This window comes from Tetranychus urticae, chromosome 3 (genome assembly GCF_039701765.1).
Source record: "Tetranychus urticae isolate SD_2017Ah chromosome 3, NJAU_TeUrti_SD_1.0, whole genome shotgun sequence".
NCBI classification, from domain to species: domain Eukaryota; kingdom Metazoa; phylum Arthropoda; class Arachnida; order Trombidiformes; family Tetranychidae; genus Tetranychus; species Tetranychus urticae.
In genome coordinates this window covers 2,280,226-2,299,482 of record NC_142960.1, presented here as the reverse complement: position 1 = coordinate 2,299,482, position 19,257 = coordinate 2,280,226, and the positions used below count along the sequence as shown (strand labels likewise).

Genomic DNA, 19,257 nt, shown 5'->3' with positions numbered 1-19,257 from the left:
TCAATTGATTTTTCATCATTTTCTGACTAGAAATGATTATTCTTCTTCCTTTTTTTCCTTAGCTTTTTTGGGTGAAAAATAATGCTTTTAAGGACCAACCAGGTTGACTGTTTTTGACTCTGTTAGGGGCTAATATTTGAAGATAAATTGTCACCATTAAAATAATATCCATCTTGAATTTATGATGCATTCAATTTAATAATCTCATTACGATTGAAATAAAGTTAATACAATTGAGTTTAATGTAATGGTGAAAATTAGATAACAATTTAACTTTTCTCGCTTTTTTTGTTTGATATAAATTGTACCATTAAACTTTGCTTTCATATCAAAATGGTAACCATCAAAGTAAGAGCAAATTTAATTTAATGGCGATTCACTTGATTCCTTGTTATACACTTTGGTTACAGAGTCTTACCTATTACAATAATAAGGATGAGATACTCGACATTAAGAGTAAATCTAACAACACATTTCAAAATAGTCCGATAGAGAGGATCGTATAATAGGTGAGAAATAAAAATATTGGTTAATAATAAAGCTTAGAGCAAAGGTATTCGTTTTGATTATAAATCACGTTAATTTGCTAGTATTTAAACGTCTAATGGCGAATTGACTTGGACACTTTAATTTTGTTAGAAATTCATGGATTCTTTATTGAACAATTAAACATTGACAAGATAGCGTCAAAAATAAATCTTAGGTTTTCATAAACTGAATAATGAATATTTCAAAATGGAAACGAGATACGATAATGAAATTTGGTCCTCAGAAATAAGCTATGAATGAAATTATCGAGTGATCTTTTCATTGCACAGCTGAAATTTTTTAATATTTAATTTCCAATATTTTTTGCACTAAGCTTTATTAGTTATTTTTGAATAAATATAATTAAATAGTTAAGCAAATTATAATATGTAAACAGGGCTTAATGGTTCGATTACATGATATTATGTTCGTTACCAGGATTTACAACAATATGATAAACGAAAACGATAAACTGAATAATGGGAAAAGAGTGTTTCAAGAAAATCTCTCACAGAGATATTATATTGTTGGCTGATAATTTTGATTGCTGTTTAGGAATTTTCTTTCATATTCTATAATTGTATGCGTTAATACAGCTTTTAGCGGCAGAAATAAAAAGATAATCACATTAAATTATAATTTATAACAAAAATTAACTTCTTAGAGACGGAATTAGCTGTGATCAATGGATACAGTATTGCCACCTAGTGTCACCCAAGTCAACTCTTTGGTAATGTAAAATTTTTGGCAATTTTTAATTGTTGGTTGTACATTGTTTTGTGCTGTATTTCATCTATTAAAGATTGATTTTATTTGAGTAGGCTATGAGCTACTCCAACTTACAACATTTACTGTTGATAAATTTTGAATATACTCAATTTAATAAGAACAATAACAAATTGAACAAACATAAAAACAAAAAACTTAAAATTAAATAATCTGACCATATAAAAACAATATCAAAGACAGTTAACAAATGATCCACGTTAAGTATTGGATAAGAGATACAAGTAATGATTATGGGAATAAGGGAATTGTATGATATATGGAAATTTTCAACAAGAATAATCATATTTGCGATGGAACACTTAAAACTGATTGGTGAACGATTGTCTACCAATCTATGTTATTAATCAGATTAAAACATTGATTAAGGATAGGTTGAGGAAAGGATTGAACAGGGAAGATGTGTAATTAACTTAGCCTGATCGTGGTGATGCCTTTTGTTCAACTGATTTCTAGAAGTTTTTGTTTTGATTTAAGTCTGGGAGTGAGGAGATTTCAAAACAATGGTGTGAAAGCTTTGAGTCCTTTGGGTACAAGGTTTTGATTTTTTGATTGTCTTTCAGATTCCATAGTGTTTCAGCCATAAAACTAGATAACTAAGTTGTTGAAAAAGTCTTCTGGTAAACATAGGAATGCTTTGGTTTCTTCGATATTACTTGGGGCAACATGATTTGGTGGTAACAGTTTCGTTTTACGGACAAAGGCGTAAACATTAAAAATCATCCAATGGTAGACGTTTTTTAAGAGCGCTCTTTATGAACAATTGAATTAAATGAAGCTAATTAAGGCCCCAGGCCGACCTAAGCCCACCCTAACCTTACCAAACCTAACCTAACCGAACCTAACCTAACCTGACCGACCAACCAACAGCCCCTTGATCTAACTTACCTAACCAAAAAATCATATGTTTTAATGTTCACGCCTTTGTCCGTAAAACGAAACTGTTACCGATTTGGTATATGCTTGAAATTACTCATAGATTGATATCTATGGTCGAGAAAGACATTTTTCACTGATTCCATTAACTTTTGATTAGTTTTAAAGGCAACATCGTGATTGATTATTGGCTCAGGATAGTCAACTCCAATAATACAATTTGCTTCTTTTTGAACTTCAATAGGTGCTGATGATGGATTGAAAATGTATTTTGTTGGCATTTTGGTTAGTTCGGGAACATATTTACGAATATAATTACCGGTAGGTTCAAGCCATCGGCCATACATGATGGGTGAAATACAGGCATCTGATTGAAGGATAGTGTCAAAGGCTGAAGATGATACCCACATCCAGTTACCAGCACAAACAGACCAGTCAGCATCAATCAAATATTTCAAGAATACTTTAAGACCATGTTCCCATGATAGCCAAAGATCACCTCGAGTCAAGAAACAAGCAACAGCATTTCGTACAGCATGATGAATCCAACCTTCAAAGATTAACTGTCGCATCGCGGCGTCAATAAATGGATAACCAGTTTTACCAGTTGACCAAGCCTGTAGAAAATAAAGAAATTTCATCAGTTAATGAATCAATACTATTAGAAATAAAAACAATAATAGCTTCAAGATTTAGTTAAAGCAAGTTGTACATCCATCTTTGATCTTTAATAACTCGTGAAGCTAAGATAATCAATTCTAGCAATTTTCAAATTAAAGACAAGTTTAACAGGGAAAACTAATCTTCTTTCTATCTGCTGAATGTTTCAAAATTTCGTACAATTAAGGCTAAAATGGTTATAATTATGTTTACAGTTCAAGACTTACAAAACTCTTTGGGATAGCTTAAAAGGCGCCATTCAATAAACCTTTTTAAAGGCCATCTATCGCCGAAAGAACTAACTATCTAAACCAGATAAAATTAAATAAGTCTTGAAAATCTAATGATTACACAAATTAATTTTGATTGAGTGGCTGTAAATGGATTATTTTAATCTCTAGTCGACTATTGTTTAACGAATTTCCAAATACAATTATTTGCAATTGGAATTATGGTTTACTTAAAAGTTAATGCTAACCTCGAGTGCTGCTGAGTCTTGTTTCCATTTGATCTGAAGACAGACTGGATTATTAGCCATTTGTCCATAACATGGATTATTTACTGACATGGTATAGAAAAATTCACGCCAAATCAACTGTCCAACAATCCGAGGTTTAACGGAATTACCAAAGATGGATTCATACAAATCATGTAAATCCCAATAAAATTTTCGCACTGATAGACACCCATGTCTTAAAGCAGGACTCAATGATTTATCTGTAATAGTTATGTCAGGAGTTGATTGGGTTGGAAGATAATCACCAACTTTAAAAGCACTTTTCTCCAAACTAAGACGATCAGCCAATAACTCCATTGAGATTGTTTCACCACCAAACCAGACTTGATTAATTTGCTTCTCAGATTCCATCTTTACTCCCAAAACCAATGGTGATGAAGGAACTCCAGCAGTATCTTCGCAATAATCATCTTTAAACAAAAATATGAAATAAATTAACACTTCTATCGAAATAAATTGAATAGATTGATAAGATATTAAAATAACATTACCCAAAGGAAATATAGTTTTAAGTTGAGTGAAATCTGGTTTAGGCAAAGGTCGATCTGGTTGACCAATTACGTTTACAGTGTGACAAAACATTTCATAATTGGACGGAGCTTCGCCTCCATTCATGTCAATCACTTTCTCCGGATCCCAAAGTGTATGAGAAATTTTTTCAATGATCTCAACTCCCAATGAATTAGCCAATTGTTTAACCAAATCATCTCTTTCCTTCCAAATAGGCTCAGGATCTTGTTCAAAGCTGATATGAGTTATTGACCATTTTTTGATCAAACTTTCCAAGATTTGAACACAATTCCCGTGGAAACAAATCAAACGGCCTCCAAATGATTTAAATTGTGTATCTAAATCAGCTAAGCAGTCAAGCAAGTAACGAGTTCGATTGAATCCAGCCTGTTTTAGGCCAGCAGTGAATCCATCAAATATAAATATCGGATAAATTTTTTGGCAAACCTGTTCATTTGATGAAGGAAGATAAATCAAGTTAGAAAAATGAAATACAATAATTTTGTAGATTAAATTAAATGTGAAAATAATTAAGTTGAATAATTTTTGGATGTTTATATCATTCAGTTATCAAATGTAGATGGAAAAAATTATTCAGTTGTGACAACTTGTTGATCCTTGAAGTTATTTACAGCTAGTAAACCGTAAACATGTTTAGTTATTACAGACTTGAGTCTTGCTGGGAGTAAATTTTATAATAAAAAGATTCTTACAACTATTAAATTATACAATTGAGAATAATTTTCAATTAAATCAAAATGACAAACAAACTCACGTTGATTGTCGTGAATAGGAGCCAATCACAACAATAGGAATACAATTTAGTCACGTTTGTATCTATTGTAATCAAAATGAAACAAAATATTCTGGAAACTTCTCTGGTTTTCAACCTTAACAATAACCTAAATTAATAAGCAGCAACACTTCTGTTTAAAAAAATTGGCTTTTCCTGAATAAATTCCTGAATTTCCTGAATTTAAACGAAAATTTTGGGTCCAATTAAATTGTACGACAAACTACAAACAACCAAGTTAATTTTACCGTTTTAACTTTTGTTTTATTAACAATATCTCAAGCAAGTTAATAAGTTGAAATGAAATTTTGTCTTACCTTTGCAGCTTGATAAAGTGAAGGCATATCGCTTAGTCGAAGTCCATGGCGAAACCAATGAATACAGTTGAACGTTGGCTTACTTGACATTGTACAGTAACTTGATTTAAACTTGTTTCAAATTCAATTTAATTTGTTCTTTGATTAACTTTTCAAATTTGGTTGTGTGTTAATGTTGTGTTGAGGATTTATTTACTTGAGTTAATGATGAAACTAGCCATGTTTAAGTAGTAATTGAGCTGGGAGTAAAATCCTTGTAAGTTTATTTTTGCTCCTTCCAAGTGATCAAGCGCAATTGAATATCATCTTGTAAACAGGGAAAGGTATTATGATTATGTTTAGGTAAAGTCCATTTGGGTAAGAACATGAACGATGACGATGAGCCAGAATCATTTTATCTCCGAACTTCACAGCTGAAAGTCAATGGATTACCAATTTTCTACATCACATTATTTTTTAAGAGAACCACAATAATTCAAATTGAGTTAAATTGTTTTCAACATTTGTTGGTATTTTTTCCTTAACCTCGAGGGTATTAGGATCTATTATATGTTCCTTGAGTCAATACACTGGTCTTTACACAGAAGGTTATTGTGGATAAGCTGTTCAAAGGTTTGGTGCTTTTCACTGCGTAGGTTGATGTAACAAATAATGGATCAAATTTTGTTGTTTGATTCATTGGAAATCTAGCAATTAATAAATCAAATCTTCACAATAACCAAATTCAGTTTAAAAAAAATACGTGAAATATTAATATAAGACTAATATATCAAATAATTATAGATTACTCGAAATATTTGGGAACAAACAAACACAGAATCTCCAGAAACAAATTGTCCATTGACGGTTAATCAAAACCACGACTATCAGCAAAAATGTCAACACAATTGACTAAATCAGTTGGAATTTAATTCACTCGATAAAAGATTAGAAAAAATAATCAGGGAAATTTCAAGATAGTATAATCAAAACTTTTACTGTAATTGTTGAAATATTAATAAATAATAAATAAACAAAACCGTTGAGTCAAATTATGAAGTGGTTATAAAATGAAATACAAGATGGAGCCACAAGAAGAAATTAAAGAAAAATTAACTTGAAATCAAAAACAGAACCTTATTTACGTTTTTGTAAACAAATTGAAGATTAATGTTTTCATTTGATTTTGGCTGTAACTAATTTTTTCCCAGGTAAGTTAATTTTATTTGATATCTTAATTTATTTCCATTACCCTTTCATCTTCAATCGTCTATAGTGAAATAAAATTTAAATTAAGTGAAATTTACTCAACAAGATGGCGTATAAACTCATGGAGATGAACATGTTTCACTTTGATAAAAGTTTCGGAATCTTCTCTGTCTACTTGAATTGTTCTTCCTTTCTCTTCTTCGCTTTCTTTTTCTCTCTCCTGTCGACTGTGTCCTCCATGTTTTCCTAGGTCATCATCATCATCCTCTTGATCCTCATCATCCATATCATCATCTTTATCATCCTCCTCATCAGCATCATCCTTGTCATCCTAATGATCATGAAGAAGAGGGCGCTGTCTGAACATCGTTTTCATCATCATCCTGATCATCATAATGAAGATGATGATGATGGTGATGATAAGGATGATAAGGATGATGTAATAATAATTGGAAACTACAGTTTCTACATCGACAAATGGCAACGTCAATTTACCTGAACCTGAATAAACTAATCTGGTTTCCATTGCAAAAGCGACAGTTAAGTAAATTGTATTTTTATCGCACTCAATTTAAATTACCATCGTTGATTGGTTTGGGTGCGAAAAATGGACAATGTTTGTTAAAAGGTCATCATTGGTAAATTGTGACTTGTACATTGTCTTTTGATTAGATTGTGATAAACATGACAAACAAATGTGTAGACAATTTTTTTCCCTCAACAATTTATTTATATCTTGATTGAATCGTCAATTTCATTAGGTTATTAAAAGCAAAATCCTTACGATGATTGATTTAACAATCTTATCCTTGATTTAGTTAATAATCATCTTTAAATTATTGGATGGACCAGTGATAATGTTTTAAACAATCAAACGAGTAAATGATTTACATTGTTACATTGACATTTGAAAAGTCATTTACAAGGTTAATCAAAGGTTGTTGGACCAATTTTATTTGATAAAAGTTAAATTGTCCATCTTGAAACAGGTTAACATAATCAATTTAAAGAATCAATTTTAACTTGAAATTACCAACAATGTAACCTAATTATGGTTAACACAATGAAAACCCAATATTTAGTTAGCTGATAAATTGGATAATCAAATAAGAATGGTAAATACGATCAACGTTTAAGTGTTATTAAATTGCAAACAATCTATTAGACAAAATTAATTTACATTTTCTAATTCAAAAAGAATAATAAAATTGGGTAATTTTTTCGATATTTGGGTTCATTTTTGGGTTCAATTTCGGGTTCAATTTTGGGTTCTTTTAGTTGGTTAGCAAGTGTCTGGTCATTAATTGTAGACAATTATTAAACTGGAAAAGTTGAAAGCTTTTGATTAGCAAATGAAATACTGAAACTTATATTTCATCTTTAATCCAAATGATCAGGCGCAATTGAATATTAGACTAAAGTTAATAGCATGTGGATGATGAAGATGATGAAGATGAAATGATGCTGGAAGAGGTAAAAGTCTGTGGAAAGTAAAATGAGATGAAAATGGCTTGAAGATGAAGATCAAGTAATGAGTTTATCATGTAAAACTTGAATCATCTTCAACTTGTTATTCATTTTTGTTTTGGTCTTTTTTTGGTCTAAAAATAAATTGTATCTAAACTTGTTGGACGAAGAGCTGAGAATCAGTTAATTAAAAACTAATTGTTATGGATTTTCATCTAAAAATGATTAAATCATAAAGACCGGGCAATTTTTCATTGGTCTCATTTGTTTTTAGCATTTCTTAGCTTTTCAATAGTTTTGCTTTCGATGAAACTTTTTTTTAATTTCATGTTCAATTTTAGTTTACTTTTGACTCCAATGGCATGGTAAGATGATTAAGCCGGTCAGGTTTAGGATTCTTTAAGAGAATTATCTTTTTAATTGTTAAAACGCTTAAACGCGGCGGAGTTTAGGTTTAGTGTTTGGAGCTGCATTTTCATTTCTGATTCTGAGTTTTGATGATTATTCAATTGACGTTTCTGTGATTCTTTTCTGGATTAGTTCATTTTCTGGTAAATTTGGGTAATTTTATTAAATCGTATTGAATCAGAAAGTAGAGTTGGTTAAAGTGATGAAATGATAATCTTCAAGTCAGAGTTCAATATTAAACTTGAAGCACAAACGCTAAGTTGTTTATTATTTATCGAGAGAAATTCAAAACTGGCATTTCGACCCTGGAAAGGGAAAAAATCGTTCAGCGAAAGAGGAAAAAGAGGAAATGGCGAAAGAGGGAAAAGATAAGACCCTGTAGACAGAGGAAGAGAGAGAGAGCCAAAGTCTGAGAAGAAGAAGATGATGATGATGATGATGATGATCAAAGGAAGATAAAGAGAGAAAAGTTCATCTGGTCGAAAGGCAGTTTTACTTCTGTCGATTTTGACGAGAGAGTCTTTCGGCAAAGAAGATCAGCCGCTCACCCGATGCCATTTGCCTCTCGCCTTTCCTTCTCTTCTCTTTCTTTTCCCTCTCTTTCCCTCTCTTATTCCAGCCTTTCGCTTGTCTTCTCTTTCTTTCTATCTTCTCTTTCTGCCACTTTTTTTCTATTCTTTTTTTCGTCTCTTCATTTTCTCGTTTTAATTGTTAAAAATTCAATTTATTTATTGTCCTTTATTAATTTGAATACCATGATGAGTGGATTTACACCTTTAGGAATCAATCAATCTAAATAATATTAACGGTAATTATAAATAACAATTTTTAATCTATCTTCTTCAATGAAGAGTTAATTTGAAGAGTAATGTATAACTCTCTTTCTCTTTCTCTATCTCTCTCTTTCTTTCTCTTCTCTTTCTCTTCTCTCTTTTCTCCTCTCTTATCCTCTTTCTTTGGATCTTTGGATAGGCTTGTGTATATAACCGGCAATCTACGTACAGATATATACGGAAAGTCCTCATTTTGATCTCACCAGCCATCTTCAACATTTACAATTCCATTTCATTATTGGCCTGTTCATCAGGTTTTCTTGTTTAATTTTGTTGGAAACTTAATCAACTCTAAAGTGATCATAAAAACCATACAATTGGCTCTTTCCATTATCCAGCTGATATCAGCTTTAAAATTGATTTGTAAAATACTTAGTAATTATTCTGCTGTTAATACAAATCAGAATCACTCCAAGTGTATAAATTATCCATTTTTGTTTGTTGACCAATTTTTTGACCCTGACCTCTGCCGAGGTGTGTTACTAGGTGAGCTTTCCTTTTCAAATTACACCTTTGATGTGTCTTCCAATAATGTCTCATAATGTCCTCTCTTTTTCTGTTTCCTCCATAGTTTCTAAGGTTTTGTGAAAGATGGTTCAAATGGAAGAAAAAACAGAAACTACAGATAGAGCTGAAAAGGCTGAGAAGCCCGATAAGCCTAAGAAACAACCTAAAGAGGTTAAAATTGAAGAGACAGATATTCCGGACGAAGAAACCGGTTTTCCTGGTTGCATGAGAGGCCATGTTATTCGGGGTAAATTCATACCGATAAATAAGAAAACATGGATCGACATCGATATTGATGGCAACGATGCTATCTTGGACTGCGCCTCTCAAGTGGTACCGTTGATGATTAAAAAGCCTAATATTTTTCCGCCCAAATTGGCTGAACCCGAGGTTGTCAAAGGGCCCAGTGTTGCAGAAGAAGAGGAAAAGGAAGATGAAATCAAAGAGGAAGAGATTGAAGACACTGAGAAAAGTAAAGACGAAAAGAAAGATGAAACTGAAGAAGTGGTCATCGAATCAGACAATGAAGAAAAAAATGAGTCTCAACAGTCAACATCTACCACTGCAGTTGGAGCAAATCAACAAACACAGCCTGGTCAACAATCAACTCAAGCAGGACAAAGTAACAACCAGCAAGAGACCAATAATTTAACGATGCTCACTATTTCAGATTATTATAAATCTTCAGTTGGAAATTTATTAATGGGTATCGGTTTGAGCCGATCCAAAGAGTGGTACCATAAAGATGTTATTAGACAATTACACAGATCGATTAGAAAACAAGGAGAACTTGATGATCTCGTGGAAGAATTGAAGAGACAACAACAATTATATAATGAGTGTAAAGCTGCTAACAGTATATTCACTTTCCCATTGAAAAAGTGTCATATGTGTGATTTTAAAACTGAATCTGATGTTGCAATGGAAGGACATCTTAATATACCACATTTAAGTAACAGAAAAGAATACAGATGTAATTTTTGTGTTTTTGCGACCCGTGATACACAGTCAATTGTGTCTCACTTTAAGGATACTCATAATCGTTCGTGCATCTTAGAACCACCACCACTGTTAAACTCTTGTCCTATCTGTCCCTATGAATCGAGTCAAAAAGCTAAAGCCGCTACTCACATAGCTAAATGTATGAAATTTTTCCATCCTGACAAGGTTCAACATCTCCCCGATCCTGAATCCGAGTATCCTGCAATAACTCCTAAACCCATCACCCAAGAGGATATTAAAGTTTATGATGCTACTTTGATAGCTTTGAGAGCAGCAGCTCTTTCATCTAATACCCAATTACCAAATTTACCTGGCCTACCGAGAGGTCTTCAACACCAAATGCTAATGATGCAGCAACAACAAGTGGCACTTCAAAGCAAAGCTATGAAAGCCAACAGAGTTATTCCAGGAATAAAGGCTAATCCCGCAGCATTACGAAACGCAGCTAATTATGATATTACATCAAATCCTAATTTTGCTAAATCTAATGCTCCTCAATTGTATCATATGTTACAAGCCGGTGGTCACACTCAATTGGTACCTGTACAGCAAAGCAAATATCCACAAGGAGTTAACTCAACCACCCATTTACAGGCAGTCAAAGGTCGAGTTATACCTGGCTCGGGTGGCGCATTGTTACAAAAAAGTCCAGCCGGTATGAGGCCTAATAGTACAGATAGTATTGATTCTCCGGCTGGTGGTAAAGGAGGAACTTTTGTAATTTGTGAGATTTGTGATGGATATATCAAAGATCTGGAGCAACTAAGAACTCATATGCAGTGGATACATAAAGTGAGTTATCTTGTTTGTTTCGCTTTTTATCGTTCAAGATAAAGTATTTAATTATTTTAAATCTTTTTGATTAGGTTAAAATTCATCCAAAGATGTTGGCAAGTCGCCCTCCGCTTAACTGTCAAAAATGTCAATGGAGATTCTTTACAGACCAAGGATTAGAAAGGCATTTGCTAGGAGCTCATGGATTAGTTACATCGAACATGCAAGACATGGTTGATCAAAATCAAGATGGTGGTCGATGCACCATCTGTGGCCGTATATCTGCCAACAAACTAGTGGCTCATATGAACCAGGTTAGTAGCAAAACCATGATTTGATTACATTCTATCCGAATAGAATAATCGAATGATATATTCATTCTGTTTTAAGCCTCTTGACTCATACCTTTTCTTTACTGATTCATTCTTTTTTCAGGTACACAAGATCACTTTAAGGCCTGCTTTACTATCCTACAAGTGTACAGTATGTTCAGCGACCTTCAACTTATATCGATTATTTGAAAACCATGTCTACATGGTTCACAGTGGATCAGTTAAAAGGAATCTTGAAGATTCTAACCAATCGCTAGTTAAGAAACAAAAAACTGGAATTAATGGATCCGAATGTCATATGAAAAATTAATTAAATAATTTCTCATTTCCTTTAAATTTCACTATTCCTTTATCGCTTTCTTTCTCTCTATTTCTCGTCTCTTCGCTCTTGTCTCTCACAAACTCACAACATACATACAAAACACATTTTCTACCCACCTTTCACCCTAATTTGTCTCAAATTGTCCCTTTCCACACACATTCACATTAAATGACAAACCGATATTTATATATAACATAAAATAACACAAAAGTCTCGTTTATATTACTCGTTTATAATAATTACTTATTTTTACAGATTTTATTTCATTTTTTTTCATAATTTTCTATCTTCATTCATCCGGACAGCAACCAATAGCTTCGCGTTTACTTTGATGGCAATCATCATTTTCTTTCTCATCTTCATCGGAGGATGATGATGAAGATTCTTCACTCGATCGATCGCTGCTTTTTTCATCTTTACCAACATCCAAAGCGCTTGCCTCCTTAGATAATCCTGTAACATTATTTTCATCACCATCAGCTTCATCCCCATCTTTACAATTTTGTGTGCTCTTCCTTTTTACATCATCAATCTCCTTAACAGGAAAAGAAGCTCTCGTGTACGATTTAATCAAACTATTGACCGACCGATTGTCTGATTTAGTTTCCTTCAGTTTAACATTGAAAAATTGACCAGATTGTTGTACTGTCGATGAACCTGATGAACATTTAAGTGATGGCTTCAAGATTGAAATCGGAGGCTTATCTCTATTAACCAAGTTAATATGAGCAGAATCGTTTTTGGAGCAAATTGGTTTATTTTTAGATTTTAATTCTGACAACAGCGATAAGTGATGATGGTTATTGTTGTTTGCAATATTCTTGTTGTTAGAGACTTCTGATTCACCAGTTTTCTGTCTCGTCCGTAATTCCTTGATTATTGATAAGTTAACTCGAGGATCACCCGGCATCAACATTTTCCTAGGATCAATTAAATTAGGCGATGAACGAGATCGAGATACTTTATCAGCCCACAATGGACTTAGTTTATTATTGTTTGTCCTGCTAAAGTCATCATTTTTTGAACTTTTATCTTCTTGGCCTTTCTCCGTTTCCTCTGCATTAGCTTCAAATTGGCTTGTTTTTCTATTCAATATACTTTGGTCTGATATTGGAGCTCGAGAAAAGGCCTCATCAAAGAAGCTTGTATCACCAAAAGTTTGTCTTTTGAACGTTATCGAAGTACTTTGAAAAAATGTATCAAGTCCACTATCAAGCAAACTGGCATCACTTGATTTTCCTGATAAATCGGTTGGCTTTTTTTCATCTGTTGCTGTTAAATCTTCTTCCCTTATTACTGGTCTCAGTCGACTTGGGACTTTACGATTGCACCTTTTTGGCCTGGATTTAATCATGTCCAGCAATGTTTTATCACTTTTAAGTTCGTCACTTAATCGATTTTCTTTGTTTTCACTTTGATCGCTGTTAATCCAAGGTTCACTTTTGCCCTCACTATTCAACTTTTCTTGATTAACTTCCATTGCACTGTTACTCTGATGGGTAAACAACAAACAACACTTAAAATGTTAACAATCTTTAACAAATTGGTTGTTTGATTATGGTGTTTGGAAACAATACTGATTACAGTGGAATGATTATCTGGTCATGTTCATTCAACAAAATCAATTAACCACTGGAATATGAAGTCAACTTTACTTTTTGATGGTTAAAGGGATTTCTTTTTATCTCCTTGTTTCTCTCAACTCTCGATCTGGCAAGTTTACAAGACGTTCAAATCCAATGAGAGCACAAACGGAAGAAAAAAAATAAGTTACTGTTTCTGCTGATGATGATAATGATGATGCTATAGCTGATGGTTATGTTGCTGGTTTAATAATGAATGAAGAAACTTGTTGATAAAGCGTCTAAAGGATGAGGAATGTTCCAATATTTTTCAGTTTCTTTTCTAATTCAACAAGTTTTTTGACTTCTTTTCGTCAGATGAAAATGAGAAACATTTACTGATGATGTAAATGATGTTGAACTATTCATTTGGCTTTTTAATGTTATCTGCTGTTAACCTGGAAAAGGAGAGAAACAACCCAAAAATAAGAACCGATTACATCAAAATGGATAACAACAAAAAAAGAAGAGTTCGAAGGCAAAAGATGATCACACTTGTTGAATTATCGTTTATGTTAAAACATTATTTAAATTGTAATACTTGGTAAGTTGTTTGACTGACAAAAGATGATTAAAAAAAGAGCAACTCAAATGAGGCCAACAAGTGATGAAGTTAACACTGGAAAGGACACAAGTTGCACTGAAAGTTTGTCACAAGGAATAAACCTTCAACTTTTGAATTGTGTTTATTGAAAGATTGAACCAGATTTTGACCAGGAAAAGCCCATTGAGTTGTATCATGTGTTGATCAAGTTGAAGGTACAATTATCTTGAAACTGATGGAAACCAAGGAGTTGAACAAGAATAAAAAAGATGCTAAAGACGATGGATAATGATGATGATTTTTGATGATGGTGAGGGAGAAAGGGCCAAAACTCACTTGAGAAGCAATTGGTTATAATTGTTTACTTCAACTTACTGGTTAACTCATAAAAAGCTGGGCAACTACAATTTAGGATTGATTGAGTTGAATTGTTAACTATTCAAAGCCAAGATTTATTATGACCGTTATAAGGAGAAATGTTAAATGAAGAAGCTGATGGTGATGATGATGATGATGATGGAAAAGATTAGAATAGAGAAAGAAAGAGAAAGAAAGAGAGGGAAACAAGGAAGAAAAAAGAAGGAACCAAAAAAAATAGAGAGAAGATGAAGAAGAAAATGTCCATCATGATCAAGCAAAACAATTTGTTGATAACATTTTCATTCTTTATTCTTGATTTTTATTCCATTTTCTCAATCATCAAATCATTTGTTCAATTGTTCAAAGTCTATTTTACTTTCAACTTTTAGTTTTTCCTCTTGCAGCTTTGCTCCAACTTTACATCAACTTTTCCATCTTCATCTCCTTATACTTATCCTGATTTATTTTAATTTATTGTTGATTTACAAAAGTTTACATCAAAAGGTTGACCTGTAAATGAAGAGAATCACTTTTTGTTTTACTTCATCTTTTCATCTTCATTTATCTTACTAGAATGTAACAAAAATTCATTTTCATCATCTTTTAAATTGTTGATGCAATTTTTAGGTACCATAACCAGTTTTTTGTTTTGATCATACAATAAGGTTTAAAGACGTTTCTGTCAAAAGCTGATGGACTTTGCTTTTGTCAACAAGCCAAATTAATGCAATTTAACGGAAAATGGCTGCTAATTTAATCTAAACTGATCTTTGCTTTGAAAATAACTAAATCAAATTGTAAAATAATCAGTCATAATGAATATTTTGACTGGTTACAAATGGCTTGACTGTTAGCATTGACAGTCAAAGTCAGGCTTTTTTGTTGAAACAAACAAAAGCGTTAATGATTAGCACTTTACTGTTTGATTAGTTGATTAGATTTCTCTGAATCATCATTACTCTCAAATTCAAACAATTTAAATGCATCAAAAAGCGTATACTTTTGTCAAAGGTAATTTTGTAAATTAGAATCAAATTACCGGCGAACAAAAATGAAAATTCATTTCATTAATGCCTTATTCCTTCTGTATTCCTAATATATTCCTGATTGTTTAACCTGAATCTAAACACTGGAAACAACTGGTTACTTTGATTACCATTTGACTACAATTAGTTAACATTGAATGATTTAACCTAAAAAAGGGAAACCCAAGAAACACCATTGAATAACGATCTAAGCCTAACCAAGAAACTTGACTGCTATTGTAAGCCTGAAGCCTGTTCGTTCATCGAAAGGGCCACCGAAATTCAATGGATGAAATGGAAAGAAAGTGGAAAGAGAAAGAGAAGAAATGATGATAATGATGATGACGAAGATGATGATGATGAACAAGAGCTGAGTTGGAGTCTCTCTCTGATTGGCTCATGTCTGCATGGATGATAGGGGAAACAGTTGAAGCCAAGGGCTGAACCTTTCCTCTTCTCTTCATCACAGGCTCTTTAGGTTTCTCTTTCTTCCATATCATCCAAAGTCTATCTTCTCTGTCTATCTTTCTCTTGCTCTTTTAACGATTTGTATTCTGGATGAAAAGATGATGAGAGAGGGAAAGAGAGAGAACAAAGAGAGCCAAACACGGCGCCATTTTGTCGAAGCCAACTTATCATCTTTTATCATCCTTATCTTCATTTCCATCTTCAGTTTCATCTTCATTTATCGTCATAACCATCATCTTCCTCTGAATACGTCGTAATTTGTTCTTGCGCTTTTCTGGTAATTCATTTCTGTAGTTAACCCAAACATTTACCCTTTCGGTTTCATCTAAATGTCAATTTAATTACCTTATTGATTTACTTGGATTCATGACAGTTGATTGACAAAAATTAGGTTTCACCAACGAATACTGGACTTAAACCCATTGAGCACAAATAGAACAGAAAAAAACCTAAAAAGTTAACCAGATTTGTTTGATACCCATTTTTTGGGTTAACTGCTTTCAATAATGAAATGAAATGCGTTTGGTTGCTTAATAAGATTGTAATGTAGCAATAAAAATGAGGAATTAATAAATTGATGGCAAAAATATTTTAACAGTAATTGAGGGTTAAATTGTATTGAGACATTTTGAATACAGCTTGATACATGAGAAATGACGAGCAATTGTTTGACATTTACATGTAAATCATTAAGAAACCTAACCAACCCTTTGATTTTTTACCTTCTTTATATTCGTTCTTGTTTCTCTTCCCACTTTTATCTTCTCCTTTTTTTTCTCTCTCTCTCTTTCTCTCTATTCCTTAACAACTCATCTTATATACATTTTGACCTCACCGAGGTCATCTCAAGATGATTACATGTATACTTGAGGTAGGCTCATGCGTCAAATGATTTTACAAGCTTCAGGGCATTTCATGGCCCAGGTAATTCATAAATCCGATGATAAACAGAGAAATGTTAAACAGGAAAAATGTTCATCTTAACTCCAATTGCACACTTTTAAAGTTAACCTGAGCAATCTATTGAAGCTGCATGTGCTTTTCAAGTCAATTGTTGTAAAATCTCGTAACATTGTTAACCTGATTAAGCATCAAAATGGCGGACTCTGATCATTCCTAAAACTTGCTTGGTAACTCAGACCTATGATCGGCCTTGAATCTAGTTTCAGTACAGTTTCATTATCTTATACGAACGAGTTGTTATGTTTTTGTTTTCAAGGTTGTAGAGTTAATTATTTCATTCCTATTCATCTCTAATCATCATGTTATCTTTGAAAATTTTAATTGCAAAACTTCGCATATAAACCTAATGTTAAGACAATCTTGCAATAAATCAACCTCTAGTCATCACTTTAATCAACTTCTAGCTTTGTTTTCTTGATTTTGCCTTGGATTGTTACTTGAATAATACTCACCAATGATCTTGTTTTGATTGGTCACTCGAAAGATATCAGTTGATCACTTTTTACATTTAGTTGCACTCAATTTACTGACACTTTTGAAAGTTGATGAGCTTGATTAATTAATAAAACTGAACAATTGTTGATCATTGTTAATGTTTCTTGCCTTTTTAATGTTTACAGTCTAATAAATTTTCCCTCACAGCGTATAGTCATAATTAGGTTTCCTTCAGTGTTTTCCTTGTCTAAATATGATTAGTTGATCTCCTTTTACGATCATATTTCCTTCCAATTTCTCATCCTGAATGAGCAATTTACTCCAGTCTCAAATTAGTTCTTATAGCAAGGCATATCTTTAATTTCTCGCTTTTACTCTGTTTACAGAACCGTTCAACAAAACCTTACTAGGTGAGTTGAAAACATGGTGTTTGATTTAATTTCATCCGGCAAGTATGAATATGTGAAGAGTTTGATAAACCAACAGGATCATTAATGAATCCGGAGATCTTTAATAGGTACAGCAAGAGTATCTTATAGAGGATAATTTGCGTGACTAGATACTATTCAGCACACTGTACCAATAAAAGGTGATTGGAAAAAATAGTTTCCAGCAATAATCATTAAATTATAAACTTTAACTGATGTAGACGAAATAATCTTTAAATTTTATTCAATGGTTGAGGCCGCCATTCAGACCAGTCAACAAAACATCCTTTGGTTTTAAGATACGTGTCCCTTGAAATGGCTCTCATTGCAACAACATCAGTAGACCCAAAAATTGATGCACCAAGCCACGCAATGTAATTCTCTTTGCAAAGAGGAGGATGAAACATAAATTTGTCAATATAAATGTTATTTGAATATTTTTCAATCTTTTTCACTAAAAATAACAGCTCCATTTTTAATCTATGCTTGAATCCAGGTAACATTGAGGTGCCGCCGGTAATAATCAAGTTGGAGGCCAGTGTTTTACGATAATCAATCGGACAGGACAATAAAACTTCTAAAATTAGAGTTGCTACAGTCTCTTCCTCGCCATACAGCTCAAATAAAATTTCACCAGCACTTTCTCGTAAGCCTCCTGGAATGAGTAGAGTATTATTTTGGTCAACATGAAAATAGACATCTTTTGGTGTATTATCTGGAGCTTCTTTCAATCCTGCTTTATGCTCCAACATTAACTGGCCACGTTCGAAAGGAGCAATAAAACATGTCTTGACTTTAATATTTTCTAGAACAAAATCATCAAAACGATCTGACTCTTCATATACTTTTTCTACACCATTTTTCCTTAAAATTGCCTTCCTATCAATAAGCTCATCATGAATCCTTTCATTGATTGCTTTACCTCCTAATGGTGTATATTTGACAGAATTGACCAGCGTGATGCCTTCGATAACTGGTACTGCCATTGCTTCTTTCCATCCAATATCAAGAACAATTCCTGTCGAGACCATGTACGGTACAAGAGTCATTAAATGGTGAGGTACTATTAGAAGGGATGGAACTTCAAAATGTTGATAAAGAACATTTATCAGGGATTGTCGAACATTGTTTTGAGTAAATAAGGTTTCGATGAGGATCACTTTGCGTTCTTTATAATTGACACCAAGATATCTAAAGTAAATTGTCTGGATAATTGTTTTGAAAGCTTGGTCCAACTGACTTCCAGATAGACTGGCTAACTCAACTTCTTTTCCATGTGACGATGCGACAACAGATCTGATGATTGCCCGAGGAGCCAACTCTTGAACAAATCCACACTTTGTATATCTATGGCCAAACTCCAGGATCACACTATGTTTATCTGTCATGATTCAGACTGTTAACTATAAGAATTCAATTAAAAACATGTCGATCAAAAAACAATCACAATCATCACAATAACATATGATTCAATAAAAATATTTCCTCAGTCTCCTAAAAGCGCCATCTGCCGTTTCTTTAGATCTCTTTGATAAATTGATAATAATAATTGATCTAAAAATATAAAATCTTCATTAATTAATCAAATTCAT

At 32.8% G+C, this 19,257-nt stretch overlaps 4 protein-coding genes across 7 annotated transcripts; 1 reads left to right on the top strand and 3 right to left on the bottom strand.

Annotated features, from left to right (window-relative positions):
- Positions 1-1,759: 1,759 nt before the first annotated feature.
- LOC107365993 (cryptochrome-1) lies at positions 1,760-5,976 on the bottom strand. Of its 3 annotated transcripts, XM_089269844.1 has the most exons (6): positions 4,988-5,976; positions 3,859-4,324; positions 3,329-3,777; positions 2,510-2,807; positions 2,272-2,437; positions 1,760-1,990 (listed from the first exon to the last, which is right to left on the bottom strand). In XM_089269844.1, exons 1-6 carry the CDS (start codon positions 5,075-5,077, stop codon positions 1,903-1,905), a joined length of 1,557 nt encoding a protein of 518 aa, XP_089125970.1. In that variant the 5' UTR covers positions 5,078-5,976; the 3' UTR covers positions 1,760-1,902. The 3 variants fall into 3 exon arrangements, with proteins under 3 accessions (XP_089125970.1, XP_089125969.1, XP_025017377.2); XM_089269843.1 differs by having other exon boundaries at positions 2,272-2,807; XM_025161609.2 differs by lacking the exon at positions 1,760-1,990 and having other exon boundaries at positions 2,154-2,437.
- Positions 5,977-8,708: 2,732 nt separating this feature from the next.
- Positions 8,709-12,040, top strand: LOC107365850 (MOG interacting and ectopic P-granules protein 1). The gene is made up of 5 exons (XM_015933420.3): positions 8,709-8,858; positions 9,023-9,369; positions 9,455-11,184; positions 11,259-11,480; positions 11,602-12,040. The coding sequence occupies exons 3-5, from the start codon at positions 9,475-9,477 to the stop codon at positions 11,806-11,808; spliced, it is 2,139 nt and encodes a 712-aa protein (XP_015788906.1). The 5' UTR covers positions 8,709-8,858; positions 9,023-9,369; positions 9,455-9,474; the 3' UTR covers positions 11,809-12,040.
- LOC107365852 (uncharacterized) lies at positions 12,034-19,129 on the bottom strand. 2 transcript variants are annotated; one of them, XM_015933421.3, is made up of 2 exons: positions 17,255-19,129; positions 12,034-13,840 (listed from the first exon to the last, which is right to left on the bottom strand). In XM_015933421.3, exon 2 carries the CDS (start codon positions 13,298-13,300, stop codon positions 12,110-12,112), a length of 1,191 nt encoding a protein of 396 aa, XP_015788907.1. In that variant the 5' UTR covers positions 13,301-13,840; positions 17,255-19,129; the 3' UTR covers positions 12,034-12,109. The 2 variants fall into 2 exon arrangements, with proteins under 2 accessions (XP_015788907.1, XP_089125971.1); XM_089269845.1 differs by having other exon boundaries at positions 12,034-14,478; positions 17,255-17,456.
- Positions 17,574-19,129, bottom strand: Arp10 (Actin-related protein 10). The gene has a single exon (XM_015933422.3). The coding sequence runs from the start codon at positions 19,051-19,053 to the stop codon at positions 17,899-17,901; it is 1,155 nt and encodes a 384-aa protein (XP_015788908.1). The 5' UTR covers positions 19,054-19,129; the 3' UTR covers positions 17,574-17,898.
- Positions 19,130-19,257: the final 128 nt, after the last annotated feature.

Excerpts from the sequence above, each read along its gene's own strand:
- LOC107365993 (XM_089269843.1), bottom strand. The coding sequence starts at position 5,077 with ATGTCAAGTAAGCCAACGTTCAACTGTATTCATTGGTTTCGCCATGGA. Across the intron at positions 3,778-3,858 it reads TAAAACTATATTTCCTTTGG|ATGATTATTGCGAAGATACT; the intron begins GTAATGTTATTT and ends TTTTGTTTAAAG. Across the intron at positions 2,808-3,328 it reads AAGACTCAGCAGCACTCGAG|GCTTGGTCAACTGGTAAAAC; the intron begins GTTAGCATTAAC and ends TATTTTCTACAG.
- LOC107365850 (XM_015933420.3), top strand. The coding sequence starts at position 9,475 with ATGGTTCAAATGGAAGAAAAAACAGAAACTACAGATAGAGCTGAAAAG. Across the intron at positions 11,185-11,258 it reads ATATGCAGTGGATACATAAA|GTTAAAATTCATCCAAAGAT; the intron begins GTGAGTTATCTT and ends CTTTTTGATTAG. Across the intron at positions 11,481-11,601 it reads TAGTGGCTCATATGAACCAG|GTACACAAGATCACTTTAAG; the intron begins GTTAGTAGCAAA and ends TTCTTTTTTCAG.
- LOC107365852 (XM_015933421.3), bottom strand. The coding sequence starts at position 13,300 with ATGGAAGTTAATCAAGAAAAGTTGAATAGTGAGGGCAAAAGTGAACCT.
- Arp10 (XM_015933422.3), bottom strand. The coding sequence starts at position 19,053 with ATGACAGATAAACATAGTGTGATCCTGGAGTTTGGCCATAGATATACA.